Here is a 21146-nt window from a genome sequence, read left to right as displayed (position 1 = left end):
GCCAGACCCCTTCCGGGTCTGACTGCAAACTGTCTGAGCATGCGCAAGCTTGCTCAGACAGTTTACACTGCTCTACAATAAAATAGTATTGTAGAGCAGTGTATTGAACTTAAACCAGTGATCAGAGCATCACTGGTTTAAGTTCAAGTATGTATAAGTAAAAAAAAATGCAAAAACAGTTAACACTACACATTATAATAAATAAAAAATAAATACATAAAATATAAGCCCCTAAAATGTCACTTTCCCATAAAAAACTTAATAAAGTATAAAAAACATAAAAACACAAAAAAAACCTGCATATTTGGTATTGCCGCGTCCGTAACAATCTGCATAATAAAACAGAATTGTTACTGGACCCGCACGGTAAACGCTGGAGGAAAAAAACGCAAAAAACGTTCCGAAAAAAGATAATTTTTAATTAATACCCTATAAAAAATGCTCTAAAAAGTGATTTTAAAAATTTTATGCACTCTAAAATAAGCCCACTAAAAAGAACAACTGTTCTCGCAAAAAATAAGCCCCTAACCAGATTTGTCAGCCAAAAAATAAAAAAGTTATGCATATGAAAAGATGGTGATGCTAAAATGAATAAGATTTTCTCCAAATTAGTTTTTATTCAGTACAATTGAATAAAATACACAAAACCCCCACATATTTGGTATCCCTGCGTCCGTAACAATCTGTATAATAAAACAGAATTGTTATTAGATCCGCAAAGTGAACCCCGTAAAAAACAACCTAAAAAAACTCTCTCTGAAAAAGATGATTTTTTATTAATGCCCTTTAAAAATGCTCTAAAAAAGTGATTTTAAAAAGTTACGCAATCTAAAATAAGACCACTAAAAAGAGCTATCATTCTTGCAAAAAATAAGCCCTTAAACAGATTTGTGAGGTGAAAAATAAAAAAGTTATACATATGAAAGACGGTGATGCTAAAATTAACAACAATTTTGCCAAATTACTTTTTATTCAGTAAAAATGGTAAAAAATAAAAAATATATATAAATGAAGTATTTTCATAATTGTGGCGACCCATAGAATAAAAATAATATACTATTTTTATGGTATGGTTAACGGCCAAATAAAAAACACATAAAAATTTTCCTAAAAATTGATGATTTTCATTTCCTCCACCAACAAAGAGTTAATTAAATCTCACCAATTAGCTGTAGATGCCCCAAAATTACATACCAGAAAAGTGCATCTCATGTGGCAAAAGAAATAAGCCCCTATAGGTCCTCATTAAAAAAAAGAAAAAAATTATAGCCTGTACAATGTGACATAGCAAATCTGATTTGGATGGCGCCTCCTTCCCTTCTATGCCCGGCCGTGCGCCCATACAGAAGTTACCACCACATATAGAGTATCCGTGTACTCGGGAGAAATTGGGTATCAAACTTTGTGGAGCCTTTTTTAATTTAATCCATTTTAAATGTTTAATTTTCCACCCAAAATGAGTGTATTGTGAAAAAATATTACAATTTGCAGACTGCACCTCCATTTTGTTTTAACCCCTATAAAACACGTAAAGGGTTAACAAACTTCTTAAAAGTAGTTTTTCATACGTTGAGGGGTGTAGTTTCCACAATGGGGTAATTTACGAGTCTTGCTATTATTCAGGCCTCTCAGTGTCAATTAGAAGTTGATCAGGTCCATCTAAGTACGGGTTTTGGCGATTTTACAAAAAATGTGAAAAATGGCACCCAAATTCTGAGCCTCATAACATTCTAGTAAAATATGTGGAATCTTAAAAAACCATGCCAACATAAAGCAGACATTTGGGAAATGTAAGTTATGAATTTATTTGGGTGCTATGACTGTCTGCATCAAAAGTAGAGAATTTAGAACGTTGAAAATAAAGAATTTTTCAAAATTTTTGCCAAATTTTGTTTTTTTTCATAACTAAACGCAAAAGATTTCATCCAAATTTTTAAACTAATTTGAAGTACAATGTGTCACGAGAAAACAATCTCAAAATCCCCTGGATATCTCATAGCGTTCCAAAGCTATAACCACTTATAGTGACACAGGTCAGATTTGAAAAATGGGACCGCGTCCTTAAGGCCAAAATAGGCTGTGTCCCCTAGGGGTTAAATCAATAATAACAAAAACATTGCAACTCCTTTATTTCTTTGGTAGTATAATTATGTTTTTGGATTAGTTCTATCATTTTAATGGTGGAAGGTTTCATACCTGGTCCTGTATCGTAGCACAATGGAGATAAGGTATTTGAATAAATTCTAAACATGTAAGCTGTGCTAGAAGGACTTAAGCCTATCACAGCCTATCACAAGGCTACAATTGATTTAATGAAATGCTGAGGTTGCTAAGAAGAAATCAAACACTGAAGTTTTTTTTAATAAATCAAACTCAATATGGGTAAGACACTTGTCTATGATACATATATCTCCCGCTAGTATGTATACCAAATTACTGTGTTATGTGATACAATCTTGGATATGAGACTGTTAACTTGGGAGATTTTTTTGGATAGTTGGCTGATATACCCATTTTGTTGTATATGTGACCATAGTATTGGATTCTCTGATTACATCAATTGTGCCTCTCTTATTTTTTTATCTAAGCATTAACTATATACAGCTCCCCCAGTAATACTATATGCATCTCTCCAACATTACCTTTATATGGTCCCACAACATTAACTAACTAACTATATACAGTCCCAATTTTCTAACTATATACACTCCCCCCATAATAACAATTTACAATCTCCCTATAATAACTATATACAGTCCTAGGTAAAATAATAAATGTGTACTCACCTTCCTCTGTTCCACTGATGCGCGTCGACCTCATCTTCTTCCCTCATGGTGTCCCTTGGAGGTGTACCAAGATGGCAGAGCTCTTACGGCAGGCGGCGCAGTGACATCACAAGCATGTTAAACCTCTGATCGTCTATGGCAGAGCAGTGAACTTATTGGGGCAGATTTACTTACCCGGTCCGTTCGCGATCCAGATGCGCTTTCTCCACCCGAGGTGGATTCGGGTCCATCCGGGATTCATCAAGGTAGTTCCTCCACCATCCACCAGGTGGCGCTGCTGCGCTGAAAAGCATCCGAATGCCCTGAAATTCACCGAGCCGGACCAAGCGAAGGTAAGCGCGTCCCAAGCGACACTTTTATTGTTTTAAATGCGGCGGTTTTTCCGAATCCGTCGGGTTTTCGCTCGGCCACGCCCCCCGATTTCCGTCGCGTGCATGTCGGCGCCGATGCGCCACAATCCGATCGCGTGCGCCAAAATCCCGGGGCAATACAGGGAAAATCGGCGCAAATCGGAAATATTCGGGTAACACGTCGGGAAAACGCGAATCGGGCCCTTAGTAAATGACCCCCATTGTTCCCTCGCTCTGCAATAGGCTGAAGTTGGGGCATGCCGCATGTCTGCTGGGTATGGCCCGGACCCAAATACCTTATAGGTGATTCAGGTTGCAATGCGGCCGTCATAATTAAATTAAAATAAAACAATGTTTTTTAATATTTAAAAGATTTAATTTCCCTTTAGAAATAGTTTTGTGTTGCAGTCAGCCTTCACTTGTCTCAAAGAACTTAAATGTAGCTATGCAAAAGGGAACAAAGCATTATGTCATTTATTGTGATGCTTTTATCTGTCTTACAGAGCATGAGAATGTTAGGCACAGTATTACATAAATATACACTTAAAGTTGTTCTGCATAACATTATTCTATAATTCACATCTTGACAGTAAAACAACATTTTATTATGCAAATATTTATTTTTGTTATGACTACACTTTTTTAAGAAATGTAATAATATAAAATATGTTTTAATTAATTGCTTTATACTTTGTTCATTTTTTTATTCATTTTTCCATTTCTGCAAATACTGGCTTTACCTGTATGCCTATTTTCTTTTAACTATTTCTTGCATGGTAGCATGGTCATTTATGAGTCTTATGGCTCTTGATTATGTATTTGCTAGTGCTATGTAAAGAAATGCAAAATGAAAAGAGTAGGGGAAAGAAAGTCGCACTAGTGATGAGTGGACCCAATGAAATTCCAGTTTAGCTATGGTCAGCCAGAGGTGAACTTGAAAATTCTGTTCTGAGCTGGGCACTTCTGGGAGCCATGATCGTCCCCAAAATGATGAAGCACACTATGGTCAGCCAGAGGTGAACTTGAAAATTCTGTTCTGATCTGGGCACTTCTGGGAGCCATGATCGTCCCCAAATGTACACTTGCCACATTGATTGAGAGAGATAACACATGCAATTGGTGCCAGCAACGTGCAGGTGTTATTGACAGTGGAAATTAAAAGTATAAAATAAAATAATGTTTTACAAACTAGTCCAGGGGATTACAATTCTATGGATTTCTATAAATTTATCAATGTTCCAATATAATAAGTATGAACCGCAGGGAATATTATTGGATATACAAAACATTTTGGGTGGTTAGAGGAATAAAATCATTATAATTTTTTATCAAATGTATATTGCTTAAGTGGGAATGAATAAGAAATGTCAGATGCATATAAGGTGAATAGTGTAAAACCCATTGTTGCCAAAATAAAACTATTTTGTGAAAATGATTTTGTTTATCAGATACAGCGTTTTTAAAAGTTTTTATGTACTGTAGATATTTATGAGTTAGTTTTATGTATGAATATTGATAATAATTAATATATAAGGATAATGGGGCATATTTATCATATGATAGCCTCGCTGCTGCAGAATCCGGCAGGGTGCTGTGCAGCGTTTATTTCTACGACAGGGCCCGCCTGGCATAGAAATAAGCACAGACAGCGACTTTTCACATGTGAAAAGTCACTGGCTGCAGCAAGTGCACTGGTGCAAGGACAGTAACGTCCTGCACCAGCCCACTCCCGGCGTGAAGGTGGCGGATTGGGCTAAATAATCACAAGTGCTAGCAATTAGCTAGTATTTGTGATTTATTTATTGGCCTGATGAATATGCCCCAATATGTAGGAAGTGCACTTAAGGGATGCCCTGGAACAAGCCTAGTTTGAAGGTTAAACCCTGGGCCGGGAGAGGATGCAGAACGTGTGTGATGTGGATTTTATAATTAAGGCCTTTTATTGGATTTTTTTGTAATTGGAATGAATAAAATTGTTGGAATTTCTATCAAACATTATTGCGCTATGTGCCTTCATTATCTTTGATAGTGGCTACTCAGTAAATGAGACGCATTACAAGGAGGATCTTTCTAAGTTAGAAAACGCAGCACTATTACTAAATCTGCATGGTTATTTATCCACTCCGATGCCTGTGAGTTTGTGATAATTACTTGACCGCTACTTCACCTGGAAGAAAGTATAGAAGTCCCATGGTCTGTGGCCTTGGAGTTATATAATAAAGTAATTGGCAGTGGGTTAAGCTGACTTGGACCCAATCCCAAACTTCTAAATGAAGTTTGGGGTTGGGTTTGGGTTCATGAACATTGTGGTCTGCTCAACATTACCCCCTAGTACAGATTAACCTTTGGATTTATCATGAACCAAAAATCTTGAGGATAAAGAGGTGTTCAACTTGTAATGTCATGCTGAAGGCACAACACTGCTGTATGCTTATCTCAGAAACTGATGTTGCGTCCAGATGGAATGGAATTATTCCAGTAATCTCATAGTAAATTAAATAGATTTTGCTGGTCAGGACTGAAGAAGAAATGGATTTTTATATGTCTAGAGCTGACTTCATATTGATAGGAGTAATTTTTTTTTATGCGCGGACCTGTTAAAATGTATAAATCCTATTTGGGTCTGTGTTCGGTACACCAACTAGAAACACATAAGGGTGTTAATTGTTAAAATGCCATTGGCACCAAAGAAATTGAAACTAGTGGGTACTGCCATTTTGGGGGTGGTTGCTCCCAATGACATCAGAGTATGTGAATGAGTGCAAAGCTACAGAAAATCCCAAGTCTATCTGCTGGCAGGTCACTTGACTGCAGCACCATTCGACTGAAGAGCAGATTTAGCAGGCTAAATAAAGTATAGGTGATCATATTAGGGTCTTGTAATTGCCATGGTAAATGTTTTTATTACATAACGACCCCATTAAGCCGTTGCTTGACTGATGAAATTAGTGCAGCTAGGGGGCCACATCACATGACTTCGGAGCAGCATTCTGTCCTTTAGTACTCAACTGACTGAAGGCATTCAAAGACCTCTTCCCTGTGCCACAGTGAAGGAGAGCCTGATGTTACCGGCAAATCACACTCACTGAAATATTTTGCTGTTGATCATGTCACATTTAAAGTATATTTAGTAGTTGAGTATTTTTCTCAATTGATATGCAGGACAATTGAGTTGAATTTAAATAAACCATAACCCTACTGGTCAGTGAAAAGAGACATTGCATGGCTGTTAAAAGCACACTCACACAACAGGACACATATAGCATGATAGGCCTAACAATATTACATAAATTCATATAATTATTTAAACATGTTTAATGGGTTTGGCTACCATGTATTAATGATTTTAGGTCATCTTATGTTGAACCATAGAGAGACTTAGAGACTCAGGAAACACATGCATTGTTGAACTGTTGGTGCTCATTGAAAAGACTTGTTGCCTCCTCATCTCAATTAGACCTTCTACAAAGATTTATTTTATACCACGAGCAGCAGTTTCCTGTAATCTCTACTCATAGGGAGTAAAGATCAGTTGTACTGTGATATGCTGCTGCGTTTCTCAAGTGTAATAATAAAATAAACAATATAATGGAAAACCAAACAAAACTTACCATCTCTTCTATTTAACCTGGCAAATCCAGCACTGTGTGTGCTAGAGAGTTCTGATGAACTACTGAAGGAGGATGGAGGGAGCGATGAAGCCAGTGGGCCTTCACAATCATCTGTGGAAAGAACACAGAATATTGTATGAATACGATAAAGGTGGCAATGTTGAAGAATATTGTGCTAAAAGAATTTTTCTAAAAATGAAAAACACAAAGGTACAATACGCTTCTCATACTAGCAAGCAAAAAAACAGAAAAGGATTCAGTGATTCATCAATTTGCCAATAAAAGAAGCATAGAAAACACATATTGATATTTTTGTGAAAAAATAATAGTTTAAATGCAATTGTCAGAACATTCAGTATTTCCATATGCCCAAACAGCAGAAACAGAAAGGCTTTTCCATTAAACATAGAAAAGTGTATGAAAAGCAGAAGAAAACTGTCAAAAGGGAATCCTCTTTACCTAGTTTTTACCCATAATATTGTTTAATCAAATAATCAGGGCTGTATTATATACATTTGTATGTATTTTAGCTCTCATTACTCATCTCCATATCTTTTTACTGTTATACCATATGAATGGACAATGGGGCAGATTTATCAAGCTGTTTGAAGGTCAGAATATTCCAAGTTGCCCATGGCAACCAATCACAGCTCAGCTTTCATTTTACCAGTGCTCATGAATATTTTAAAGGGGAGCTGTGATTGGTTGCCATGGGCAACTAGAAATATTCTGACTTTCAGACAGCTTGATAAATCTGCCCCAATATCTTTAAACTTCTGGCCTCCATGGAAGTACACATACTGTACATTCCCCACAAAAAGTGGAATTGTGGCATTTCGGGCACACATGGAGAAACATAACCTACCAACGCAGGTGGTCACAGAACAACTATTTTACATTTAGAGAGGATCTGTACCTACAGTGTATGGGAACATCAATGGGTTCAAGCTGTGTACCATAGTATGCAAATCTCTTTATGGCTGAACTTTAAGATTTGTACCTTTCTACATGTACCACAAAACCCATGATCTACCTCCATTTATGTATGATATTTATCATTTATGATATTCTGATCATCTGAGCTGCAAGTGGGGAGGCACCGCTTCAATTCCACGATGGTTACAACAACTTTCACCCCACCATCAATCTGAAATTAAACTATTCAGATACAGAATTACTTTCTGAACTGCCTACCTAAAAAATTACAGCTTCCACCCCAAACACACAAGACAATCCATTATATACAGTCGAACTATATATTACAACCAGACACCTTTGGGGGCTAAGTTCTGAATTCCTCCAGGTGACTAAAGGCCAAAAGTGATTGAGAATAAAATAAGCGAAGCAGCAGCCATCACCAGAGAAAGCTTACTTGCATATAAGGAGACCCAACAGAAGGCCTGATTACCCCTAGTAGTCACCTACAGTCCACAACTGGATATCCTAAATAGTATTACCATGGAACTGCAACCTATTATTCACAAAGATAAAAGAAATATTTCCAGTCCACCCTCTGCTTCCAGCAACCACCAAACCTTAAACCTTGTTGTTCGGAGCACCCTAAAGCCCCAAAACATGTTGATACATTCACACGGGTGACAATGTACCTTTACCACAATCACAGCATCTACATAAGATCAAGGGGACGTTTTTCTGCAGGTCTTCCCATGTAGACTACCTTATTATGCGTGCACAATGTCCCACCGCAGGACTCTATTTGGAGGAAACAGGTCACAGACTCCAAAACAGAATGGGAGTTTCATTTAATGCAGCGATTTAACACCTTGTAAAGTGGTCTTAATATCTATGCTAGCTTCATGACCTCTGACCAGGATGCCACAAACAAATAACAGCCAGAGCTCTGTTTTTAGCCTGTTTATTTATCTGTTTATTACCATTAAAATGTAAATAAGATGTCTGTACGGTACGGCAGGCATACATCGTGTGAATGTAGCCTAAAGGTGATACAGATATGATTACTTGTTTCGTTTGCTTGTTGCTTTTTGCTTTAAGTTCCTAGTTATATACATACACACATATAAAATAGAATTATACAATTGTAAGACAATACTCCTGGTAACTTACAGAGCTTAAATTACAGAGTTCTAATGTAACGGTAAGACCAGCCAGGCTTCCATGTTGTGTGCAGCCATGGCCCACGAGGTACTGCACAGAAGGCAGCCATTATCCTGCCGTTGCAGCAACCATATGTGCTGGTTTTTCACTGTGGCCCTGCATACTGTGTCGCCAACATGCATTCTTTCACAAACCGCGGGTACCGCTCTTCGCTGTACATCTGCTTTTACAAACCCTGTGTGCTGGTAGATACATTAACTGTGATACTAATGACATTATCTATTTGATTTTCTGTGAAGCTTGCCGATAACAATATGTAGATTTTAAATTACAGAAACAAGACAGGATGTATATGAATTGTAACAAATCCTTTATTGAATCAAAAAAATATATACATAAAAACACTTAAAAGGCACTAAGTGTGCTGTGGTCCAGCAACCAACCCTGATCTCAATGCAAAATGAGAAGTGAATATGATGTACATATCAGGCCATGAAACCTGGTTTGGCACAAGACTAACAACAGTCAAAAATAACCTAAATAAATGTGCAGACATATGGATATAAATATAAGTAGCTTGGCCATGAAGAGAATAGTAAGAATATTTACCTAAAGTGCATAGTGCAGTCAGGGAGGGTGCTGGAGGAAAGATGCCCCACGCGTATTGCCTGTGCAGGCAGGCTTCCTCAGGGGTAAATGTGGACAGTGCATAGGAAGATATATATAGGGGAAGGACCCACCTCCAAATTAAGCCCTCATACCGCGCGCCTCCCAATTCTGCTGTTGGCGTGTGTTCCAAGTACCGGAAGTGACATAGCCGGTGACCGGAATTAGCAGGGCGCTCATGCGCATAGAGTAAAGATTGGATGCGTGTGCGCCAAAAATTAGACGCGTGTGGCAAAAATTAGACGCGTGCGCCAAAAGTTTGACGCGTGCGCCAAAAATTTGACGCGTGCGCCAAAAATGGACGCAGATGTGTATCTGTGGCTCAGGTTGTAAGTTCCTATGGACTGTCCACATTTACCCCTGAGGAAGCCTGTCTGCACAGGCGATACGCGTGGGGCATCTTTCCTCCAGCACCCTCCCTGACTGCACTATGCACTTTAGGTAAATATTCTTACTATTCTCTTCATGGCCAAGCTACTTATATTTATATCCATATGTCTGCACATTTATTTGGGTTATTTTTGACTGTTGTTAGTCTTGTGCCAAACCAGGTTTCATGGCCTGATATGTACATCATATTCACTTCTCATTTTGCATTGAGATCAGGGTTGGTTGCTGGACCACAGCACACTTAGTGCCTTTTAAGTGTTTTTATGTATATATTTTTTTGATTCAATAAAGGATTTGTTACAATTCATATACATCCTGTCTTGTTTCTGTAATTTACTGTCTGAATTTGGGATGTTTTTGCTGGGGCCTTCTTTGCCCAGCTTTACTTTTTTAGACCCTTTTTTTGTCAAATATGTAGATTTTATTAATCGCAAGTTTAATAAACAAATCTCTGAGCACATGGGAAGAGCAATATCTAATTACTTGGAAAAAATGCATGTCCAATGTATCGAAACACTTTAGATGCATCTCCATGCATCTCCCTTCGCCACTATGAAGGTTCAAGCCATAAATAGGGTTAAAGTCCTCCATAGAAGTTGGAACTGAAGAAAATCTCTGCCTAATTGTGAGACTTTTTAACTCTACACTTTGGACACGCGCTTGTCAATTGGACTTATTCTCAAAATGTACTTTTTTGAACTTGTATTGAGGACTTATCCTGTGTTTGTTGTATCTCTGTTTTCCCTTCTCTATTTCTTAATTTGTCTCCAGTTCTTTTGTGTTCTACCCATTTGTTTCTTGTGGGTGGCTCTCTAGGTGTGTCCAAGGTGTCATTTTACCTTTATACTGTATTTTCACACATGTTACAGCTCTGAGTTGTAATTTGTGCACAGGCAATATTTTATGGTACCACTAGGCAACCTTTTTAAAACTGGACTAAAAGTCTTTGTTAATCAAGGGTGGAATTCCTGAATTTGACTTCAATTATATGGTATTCATTTTTAATATTAATTTCTATTTCTGGACCGCACTTTTGGAAAGACAAACTGTTAATACAGTAAAAGTTTCAAACCACTTGATTTATTTCGACTACACTGAATCTACCTGTTTTTTACATTCACAGTCTGTCCGCTTTAGTCATTTCTTACCATCCAGCTGCTTGACTTTCTCCATAGAGACTTCAATGAACAACTACAAATTTAACAGGGCCATCACGTTTTGGAATGTATATACTGACATCTGTCATTCTTGATATAAATCACTTGCAAGATGTGCAAACCAAGTGACCTCAGCATATGTTGAGTATCTCTCTGGGTGTTGTAAGACAATCTGGTTATACTTTATCATGAGTTGTAAGGATGATCATATTTTAATCATAAAACTGATAGCTGAGGGCAGTGCATCCAAATTATGTGTTTTAAAATAGTCCTCTATGGAGTTTCAGTTTGATTACTAAGGTGACATTAAACTGAGACTAATCTTACCATACCCATTATAAAATGCATAAATGTTTATAAATTTACTTCTGAATTATAAAGACTGCATGCCAAAAACGTTATTTTTACAAAAAGAATGTATGCAATTTTTCATTATACCAAATGCCAATAATTTTGAATTATAATGATGATTCAAGATATTTGGCAGTACAAGTGTCTCATATTTTTCACTGTGTAGTCCCTTTATTCTTAAGAGCAATATGACCACAGAGATACCTTAAACCTTATCGGAAAACTTAGCAATTGTCCTCGTCAGGGCACTTAGGTGTACACATGAGGCTCCTGTTAGACAAGAAAGAAATCTGCAATAATTGCAGAATGAATAGTGAATAGTGAGCATTAATATGTAGATAATAAAAGTGTTCATCATAGTGAACAGCGCCCATCAATACATGGATCATAGAGATTACCGTGCATTAATACATGGGTAACAAATGTGCTCACCATAGCGAAAAGCCTGCATTAATGCATGGATAATATACTGTAAGTACTCATTATAGTGATTAGGTGGATAAAAGTGATCATCATAGTGAATAGTGTGCATTGCATAAGTGAATAAGTGCTAATTATATTTAATAGGCCACATTTATACATGAATAATAGAAGAGCTTATCATAGTGATTAGAGTGCTTTAATGAATGAATTAGAAAAGTGTTCATCCTGATCAATAGTGTGTAGATAATAAAAGATCTCATAATAATGTTTAGCAAATCTGATAGATCATAAAAGTTATGTTCTCTGCGAGTAACATACACTGATAAGTGGATCATAAAAGTTCTGTTTTCTATGAAGGTCATAAAGGTTCTGTCACATTATAGTTTGGTACTGCATGTCTTTTGAAATGAGGAAAGAAGGAATCAAGGGACAGAGATGTGGCTGTGGGGCTGCTGCTGGTGGTGGTGATGGAGCTGGTGTTGCAGGGAGAGGACTCTCTCCAAGCCTACTCCAAGTTCCTCTCATTTGAGTAGGTGCCTGGGTGTGCAGTATGAACTTATAGGCCCCAATAGGCCACATAAAATTGAGGCATTGGTCAATAACATGGCAGACAGTGCATCATCTTACGTGGGATTGTCTTTGCTTTGCACATCCTCAGTTCTAAATGCAGACCCATCCACCCCACCCCCTTCAAAGTAGCAAAGCCATTTCAGCCACAAGTTATGGAATGTTTACACATGCTGAGATGACTCCCCAAATTGGGATTCTATCATCCATCCACCTGCCCCTTCCCCAGTTGTAGAGTTACAGTTACAAGATTCCCAAGAACTCTTATTGGAGGGTGAGGGTGTGGGTTTGGACCACCAGAAGAGACCTATGATGACAATGAAACACAACTGCCAACAGCTGTGGCTTTCTGCAATATTCAGATGGAGAAGGAGGGCAACAGTGTGGGCTCAGTGTTAGAGGAAGCCAGTGGTGATGATGAGGTCCTGGACCTGACACGGTTGGAAAAGAAGGTCACTTCAGAGGTAGAAAGGGGCAGAAAGCCACTAGCAGCTGGAAAACAAGCTAAAGGAGGCTAAGGTTCAGTGATTAGCCCATAGCCTAATTTTTGACTGCTACTCCCCACATCCAGGAACCCAGAGAAAAGGATACTGCGCAGTGAATGTCTTAAGCTTTGTATTTTTCTCACAGAATGCAGAAGACAGAACACATGTTATTTGCATACTGTGCCACCACCAGAGCCTTAGCAATCTGAGCACTTCATGTATGACTAGTAACCTGTAAACAGTGACTGAGACACCAAAAACACCTGGAAACACATAAGGCTCTTTCTGCTGCTTCAGTTAGCCCAGCCTGCACCACTGCCTCCCTAGTCACAATCCATCCTGTCTCCCCACTAATAGGGGATGTATAGCCACCACCACTACTTCCACCAACAGCAGCACCACAGTCACCAATCCTGTCCATACCATCCATTCAGCTCTCCATCCCCCATGCCAATCCCATGCACAAACACTGGTCCTTAATAGGAGCATTTCCAAATTACTGGCCTTTGAAATGCTCCTATTCTGCCTGGTGGAGATTGACAGCTTTAAAGGACAACTTTAAAGATCTGCTGGTGGTGGCTGTCCCACAGTAAAATCCTTCAATTCCTCATTCCCAGAACATTTGTTTCAAATTTTTCAGTTCCACATTCCTGGAACTTCAATTAGAATAACTTGGTCTGAACACCCTGAGCACCTTTAACCACAGTGAGTGGAAGGTGTTGTGGTTTTCCCACTGCTTCCTTTCTCGCTATAAGAATGACTAACTGGGTCTGAACACCCACAGTACCTTTAACGGCTGTGAGAGGAAGAGTATGTGGTTAACCCTTTGCTTCTTTACTGCTATGAGAATGACTAAATGGGTCTGAACACCCAGAGCGTCTTTAACAGCACTGAGAGGAAGGGTATGTGGTTACCTATTGCCATTGTATATCTGTACTTATTTCTAAAATACATTTTCTACAACAGATTTTAGGCATCAAATCTGCAATCTAGTATTTAAACTGATATTAGTCACCCTTCTTTGTTAGCCCAGCTTTCTACAATAGGTTTGCACTAAAATTTTGTAAGTGGGAAATATTTAATTGTGTAATTTTCTTTTAATTTTTGGTCTCGATTTATTGAAACAAAAGTTCAGAGATCGCAATGGGGATATGTCTGATACATAATGTCATTGTTTAAAACATTTTTTCTTTAGTTTTCAATTTAATGACATGGAGAAATAGGTAACTTTTGTGAAGTTGCTTAACACTGTCAATAATGTCAATAACTTGGAGATCTGAACATTTTTATCCTTTATAAGAATATAAAGTATGGCACTCTTAACAACTTACATCAGAATTGCACATACTGTTTAAACCTTAACCACATACTGTTCATTCATGTGTTGGTAAGAAATGCTCAACTGAAGAGCTGTGAATTTATAGCCTAAAAGTGACAATATATGACAAGAAAATAAATATGCAGTTCCCTATTGCTAGTCTATCTGTTGCTTCCACCTAGATGATTTACCTTAGAAAGCTGTGACACCATAATGACAAATATTCCTTATTGTTGTGAACAGAAAAAATAGACAATTAAATTGTAGGTTTGGTTTCACTATTTGCAAGTCTACTTTAGATCATTGAAGATCCCTTTGCAAAAAAAAAAACCTTACATCTCCTCAAATTCATTACATATACACACTGCTTTACTATCTGGCAATTGATTCCAATACAAAAAAATATTGGAGTATATATTTTAAATATTCATTCTCCATACTATAGCATAGCAGTCTTCAACTACCGGGCATGGCCTAAGAGTGGGCAAGCCAAAAAATCAGTACTTACCTCTGGTGCTCCTCTTCTTCCGCAGCCCCGTGTATTTATGGACATATAAACGTGCCTCTGTCCGCAGTGACGGGAAGCTGAGGACAGAAGAAGCCAGCGTGAAGAGAAGTCCTGGAAGTAAGTGTATGCTTTATTATTTTTATGGGGCCTCCTCTGGGGAGCAGCCCAGGGGGCATTTCATTTGGGTTGGGGGGGGAGCGCTGCTGTGGGCATTTTATTAGGGAGAGCACTGCTGGGGGCATTTCATTAATGGGGGAACACTGCTGGGGGCATTTCATTGGGGGGGGGAGCCCTAGTGGGGGCATTTCATTAGGGGAAGCACTGCTTGGGACCTTTTAGGGTCCACTTCTGTGCACATTTTGTTGGTGGGGAGCACTGCTGGGGGCATTTCATTAATGGCGGAGCACTGCTAGGGACATTTTAAATGGTGGGAGCACTGCTGGGGATATTTTGTTGGGGGGCTGTGCTGCGGACATTTCCTAAATGGCGCGGAAGCTGCTGCGGTCATTTCATTAATGGGGTGAAGCTGCTGCGGACATTTCAATAATGCAGGGAGGCTGCTGCAGACATTTTATTAATGAGGCAGACTGCTGCATCCATTTTATTAATATGGGGTGTTGCTGCAGACATTTTATTATTGAGGGCAGGCTGCTGCTGGAGATTTAATTGATGAGGGGAGATTGCTGAACATTTTATTAAAGAGTAGCGGCTGCATTTCCCACATTTAGGCTTATACTTGAGACTATGTTTTCTAATTTTTTGGTGGTAAAATTAGGTACCTCAGTTTGGCTAATACTTGTGTATATGTGGTATGTTTATTTTTTTTCCTCACAGTAATAAGCCAGAAAAGAGACATTATAGGTGTGTGGGGGTTGCTATAGAAAAAGGGGTATTATAATGTCTCCTTTTCTGTAGCTACTTATCAACCCATTAGGGGTACCATAGAGGGGGCTACAGAAAAGGTGGCAGCTGGAGTATATGGTGCATTTTAGACTGGGTTGTTGGGGGTGTATTTGCCGGCACACAAAAGGGTTCCCTGGCCCAGTCCCTGGAAAAAAATTTGATCCCTGGATACAAAAAGGGTGGGGAGCACAGGTATAGAAGATGAAATGGTATTTTCTGCCAGAACCTGTAGATGTTATCAATACGAATAAGGTAAACTTATTGGAATTGTATAATCTATAAGTAAGGTATACAGCTTGATTATTAAGTTACCATGTATGGCATGTAGGTTCCTGATGTTAACTGTAGACCTAGAAGCTGCTGTGTCTTTTCTGCTAAAGTGCTACGGTTGAGATACATCTTTTCTATTTTGTTCTTTTTACCTCGCCCCCACTATAGTTGTGAATATTGACAGTAGGGCAATGCTTTTATTTCGGTTGGCATACAATTTATATTTCTGGGCTCGGCAAAGACTACTTGGCATCATAATGTTTTGAGCTGGTACTATAACTGAGAAGACTGTTGTTCGGAAGCTTATTCAAGCTACCGATATCCTTGTACTGTACTTGGGCAAGGCTTTTCTAACAGGATCAGAATACATTTGAATATTATTTGACAATTACTGATTCATACATCTATCAGAGGATCATAAAGAAATAGAAAAAATATTTTCCATTGAAAGACGCCACTATTTTACTTTAAACTTTACTGTTAATGTACACTAAACCTTAGAATTTATTACATTATAAAGAATAGTAATGACTTTCAAAGCCCCTTATGCAGCAATTTAGTATATGTGCAAGCTATTTTCTATACATTACACCAAGACCATATTATTAGTGAATGTCTTCAAACATAGTCTGGTCATGAGTCATGAGAAATGGCTTTATTGTAGTTATTTTCTACCTTGGGACATAAAGCAGTTCTATATCAGAGAAAGACAGATATTCTCAGTAATATAGGCACAATAGAGTCTGGTGAACAAAGCTTACCATCTATTGTCCTCAGTCTGGAAACATAGGGAAGATAAATGGCATGTTTAAAATCTGAAGGCATATACACTAGAGAGATAAGTAGGCATTCACATTAAATTTGTCAATGACAAAATCATGCAGTACAACTCCTTTGTGTTCTATCTGGAGAAACAAAATAAATTTACTGTTGATCCAAGAGTTTTAAGTGAAAGTAAGGTTACCTGTATTATCTGTATTGCTGTCCTATGGATATGATATAGTCCTACACCACTACTACTAACCCAAACACATCAGGTAGAGTACATAGCACAAATATCCTTTCTTTCATTCTCTCTTCTATGTTTACCTGTTTACAAACAATGTAGGTATGTACCTACAACTCCCATGGCCTCTGCTCGGTGGTAAAAATATACCACTGATTGACATGGCTTAAATGTGTTAACCTATTTCATTAAAAAGGGTATCTCTCTGTATCACCCAACACTATATAGTAAGCTCTATCACATTGGCTTTGTTTTTCACGTCCGTGGTTCAGTGATTTCCACGGATGTCTCAATGAGTCATTGATTTCTATGGGTGTTTTCACATTGGCTTGTACTTTCAATGTCCATGAAAAAAATTATGAAATGTCCTATTGTTTTGATGGATGCAGATCACGGAAGGCAATAGAAGTCTATGGGTCTCCAAAATAAACAGATGATACAGCCATTTTTTTTACTGATGAGGCTGAAAATCCAGGTGTGATGTTAAATATTTAGGGACACAGAGACAAAACAGAAGAAAAACGGAGACACAACCTAGACAAAATGTAACGGATGTACAACTGAAGCTGAACACCAACGCCAATGTGAAAGAGCCCTAAGTTATCATGTCAGGTTGATTGAGGTTGCATCTGAATATGTAGGAGATAATGGGGTTTCGTCAGACATCCCGACGATTTCCTTTTTGCGCCGCTGGGACAGGGATTTTAAAGGGTTTTTTGGCGCACACAATAGGATTTTAGGATAGGAATCACGTAGGATTTCATGCGACACAAATTGGGGGGGCTGGCCGTCGGATGATCCAACGGATTCGGACAAACCGTGGGATTTAACTTGAAAATTGTGTCGCAAGCCAAGCAGTTACATACACTGGGAAGAAGAAGGTGAACACTGGCGGACTTCGCTCGTAGTGAATTGCAGCAGTCTTCATCCTCGTCGGACATTCTGGATCGGGGATCACGCAGGGACCGGGTAAGTTAATGTGCCCCATTGTTTTTTTAATTGTGTGGTAAGGATGAGCTATTCATATAGAGGCATCACATGCACATTGTGAGTCCTCACAATTGGCGTCCACTTTCACTTGTTCCAAATCTCTGTGGTCTTTGATCTTTTTCCTCACAATGAGACACATTTAGTAAGAATTGCATATATTTCACGTGTCACTTTTACTTTTGTAATTTTGTTGGAGCGAGTAATCCTGAACAATTTGGCTCTGAGGTCCTTCCTTCTATCACTGAGCCCAGTCCATACTCTTTCCATGCCACATTTTTTTATGGAATAGCAATTTATTTTTAATGATGCTTTGTTTTGTGGTTAAAAGTATCTATATTTATAACTATCTTTATCAGTGCCTGCAAAGCCTTTTATTATTGTCTTTACATTGACATTAGTTTATAGACACTTGTTAGTAGCTTCCCATTGAGCCCCACCAACTCTCTGCTCACCTACCTTTTAAATCATACCTTGTGTAGTAAATGTGTTTTTTTCAGGTATTTTATGTCCTAAAGCTTCATGAGTCAAAAATGAAACAGTTTTTTGCAGTTTTGGTTATGTGGTAAAAAGTATAAAAGCATTTCTGTATGAAATGTCTTTTATTAATATAGAAATCTTTTATGTATGTATTGCCCTGGGTTCCTATACTTTCTTTATACATATTTGGCCATGTATATATCAGAAGGGCTGCACAAGGATGATTCTGGCTTGTAAATATTGTATATTGAAGTGCTTTGTATTTATAATTTCAAGGCCCATTTATTCAGCAATGTTATAAGTCTGCATGATAGAACATACTACAGTGCAATAACTTAGTTGATTATAATATATCTGTAGAGCCATTTTCATATTTTATCACAATATTTATTATCTCACTATGATATATTACTTTATGACTGATGCGTTTTGCTTGCATAGACTTAACATAGTAAGCAATTTCATATTGTCTTGATAATGGAATGGAAATTTCTGCCATCTTTTTGCATTTCTTGCATGAAATTTTCAATGTTGTCCATTCTTCTTGAAAACCAATTGCTACTGTTATCAATGAAGTGGCAGTCTATGTTCTGTAGCTACAAAGCAGTGGTAATTTGCTACATCTGTTATTGTCAATGTTGGATATATGCAATGGTATATAATGAATATAATTCTAATGAGATGGTGCAGCTACACTTCACATCCTAGGAGTGAAGACCCTAGAAGCGTACAACCTGTATACCGTTATGGTGGCAGTTTGAGGGCCTAAATCCTCCTGATATGCTCATTTGAAGGTGCTTTCCTAAATTCAAAATCTTTATCAGACCCCTGGACTAAACTATTCCTATGAATTCATTTGTAATAAAGTGTATATTTGGTAACAGTTTTTCTGGCTAGGCAATATAAATTTACCCCTTATTTAGGTTTGTCAAAGCAAGCAAAGAGCATTGTCAGGTGGACTAGCATTTACAGGACTATAAGTTGCCAATCTGACCAGTTATGTCCTATCTTTCATGTGACTCATGTTCTGAAGAGTAAAATCTGATTTCGCAGTCGAAGGCACATTAAACTGAATAGAAGATGAAGGATGTTAATATTTTACATATTACTTATTTGCCACGTACAGTTCATTCTTCTTCCACCATAAAGGGTGCATGTATTTTATGTTGACACCAATGCATGCATTTCATTTCACATTTTCCATTTAATTAAGGTTTGATATTTACAAGCTCTGCAGTAGAAAGTTAACATGGATCTAACAGCCTGATACATTATTTATTCATCCTTAGCTCCTGCAGCATATTTATATTTCAGTGACTTCTTCATTTGGGATTTCTTTCAATTTGGAAAGTGTAGGAGTTGGCACATTGGAGCACCATAGGCAAGTATCTATAATGACTCAGTAATACATGTGCTAATATGTTTATACACAAAATAGAAAGAATATCATTGTAGTTACATTTTCGATTACTGTCACTGGCAAGGTTCTACACAAGGGCAAGCTATGCTCAAAATAAGCAGGTATTTTTACAATTATAATATGTTACGTACATTTGAATATGAGTATTTAATAAAACAATTTATTCCATTTATTTCATGATTTGCACAATATACTGATCCAATCCCACACAGAATCCTAACTGGAGGAACCAAACAATCGATGACAGTGTGGAGGTCCTTGCTCATGGGACACAGTGGAGTTTCTTTAAGAGAAAAACAGATATAGAGGTACCTTCTCTTCCCCAGCTGGTGCAGGGGTGATATCAATTTGAACATATTGCATCCTGTATAAGACAAGTCTTTAGTAGTACATCTGGAACCAAGTCAAAGTCTAATAATAGTCTGGAATTTTAATGTCCTAATTTCAAATGTATGGTAGAATATGTCAGGTACAGTTGTTTTCTAAAAAGTTGCAATATTTGAAACAAGTTTTATATGAAATAATCCCCTTTTTTACTGCTGAAACCTGTTATAACTCCAGACTGGCATAGATTTCAGATTGTTATGTACAGAGATCCAGAGATGCCTCATATCATTAAGATGATATTGCTTCTAATGGTTTTGGAACATCTCAGGCCTCCAAACATCTTTTTTATAAATTTGGGAATTCATAAAGCTCATCATATGCCTCTTATTCATTTTGTATTCCCAGGCCATCATTTGCCTCTTATTACTTTTAGTAGTTCTCAAGGTGGCATAGAACTTGAAATAATTTTGAATCATCTCAGCAGCCTAAGTAAGTAGCATATATCAGCAGCTCTAAATAAGTATTTCTCTCATCCCAGGCTATCATTAAAGGCAGACGCAGGGGGTGGGGTTGGGAGGAGGGCGCAGGGATATAGCAGGGGCTATTTCATATTTATATTTCATATGCAAAGAGCAATAGTATAGGGAACTATCTGCTAACAGCAACATCCTAAGGCACAGGTCTGAATGGGTAAAAGACTACACATTTTTATTAGACACGTGAATTTGCTTTTTGCTGGGGCTGTGTTGGTCCTGTCCCCTTAGGCCAAGGGTACTGACGGGGAACCAGGGGCCTCCATTAGACTCCTTGAAAAAGGAGGAAGGAAAAGACTTATAGGGAAATGTTTATAACGACAGCCAGGATAATGGTTGCTGACTTCAGCCCTGGGAGATAGGTATTTTGGATCAGCATGATATTATGAACTCTTGCCGACTAGGGCTGGCTCCCAGGGGGATGAATGGAGAAGGAGGTATATAACATTTGCCTTGCGATGATGGCGGACCCAAATAAACACTTGCACACTTTAACTTGAACTTGAACTGTAGGGATGATGGCCCCCTTGGT

The 21146-nt window shown here is 38.0% G+C and overlaps 1 protein-coding gene across 1 annotated transcript in view; it reads right to left on the bottom strand.

Annotated features, from left to right (window-relative positions):
• CNTNAP4 (contactin associated protein family member 4) overlaps window positions 1-21146 on the bottom strand; it is a 215702-nt gene that overhangs the window by 167949 nt on the left and 26607 nt on the right. The window contains exon 2 of the mRNA XM_072150804.1: window positions 6748-6858. Within this exon, the coding sequence (XP_072006905.1) occupies window positions 6748-6858 (111 nt within the window). The remainder of the gene's footprint in view (window positions 1-6747; window positions 6859-21146) is intronic.

The sequence above is a fragment of the Engystomops pustulosus genome, chromosome 1, assembly GCF_040894005.1.
Source record: "Engystomops pustulosus chromosome 1, aEngPut4.maternal, whole genome shotgun sequence".
Taxonomy (NCBI): Eukaryota; Metazoa; Chordata; class Amphibia; order Anura; family Leptodactylidae; genus Engystomops; species Engystomops pustulosus.
The sequence above is the reverse complement of the archived record's forward strand: the minus strand, read 5'-3'. Positions and strand labels throughout refer to the sequence as shown.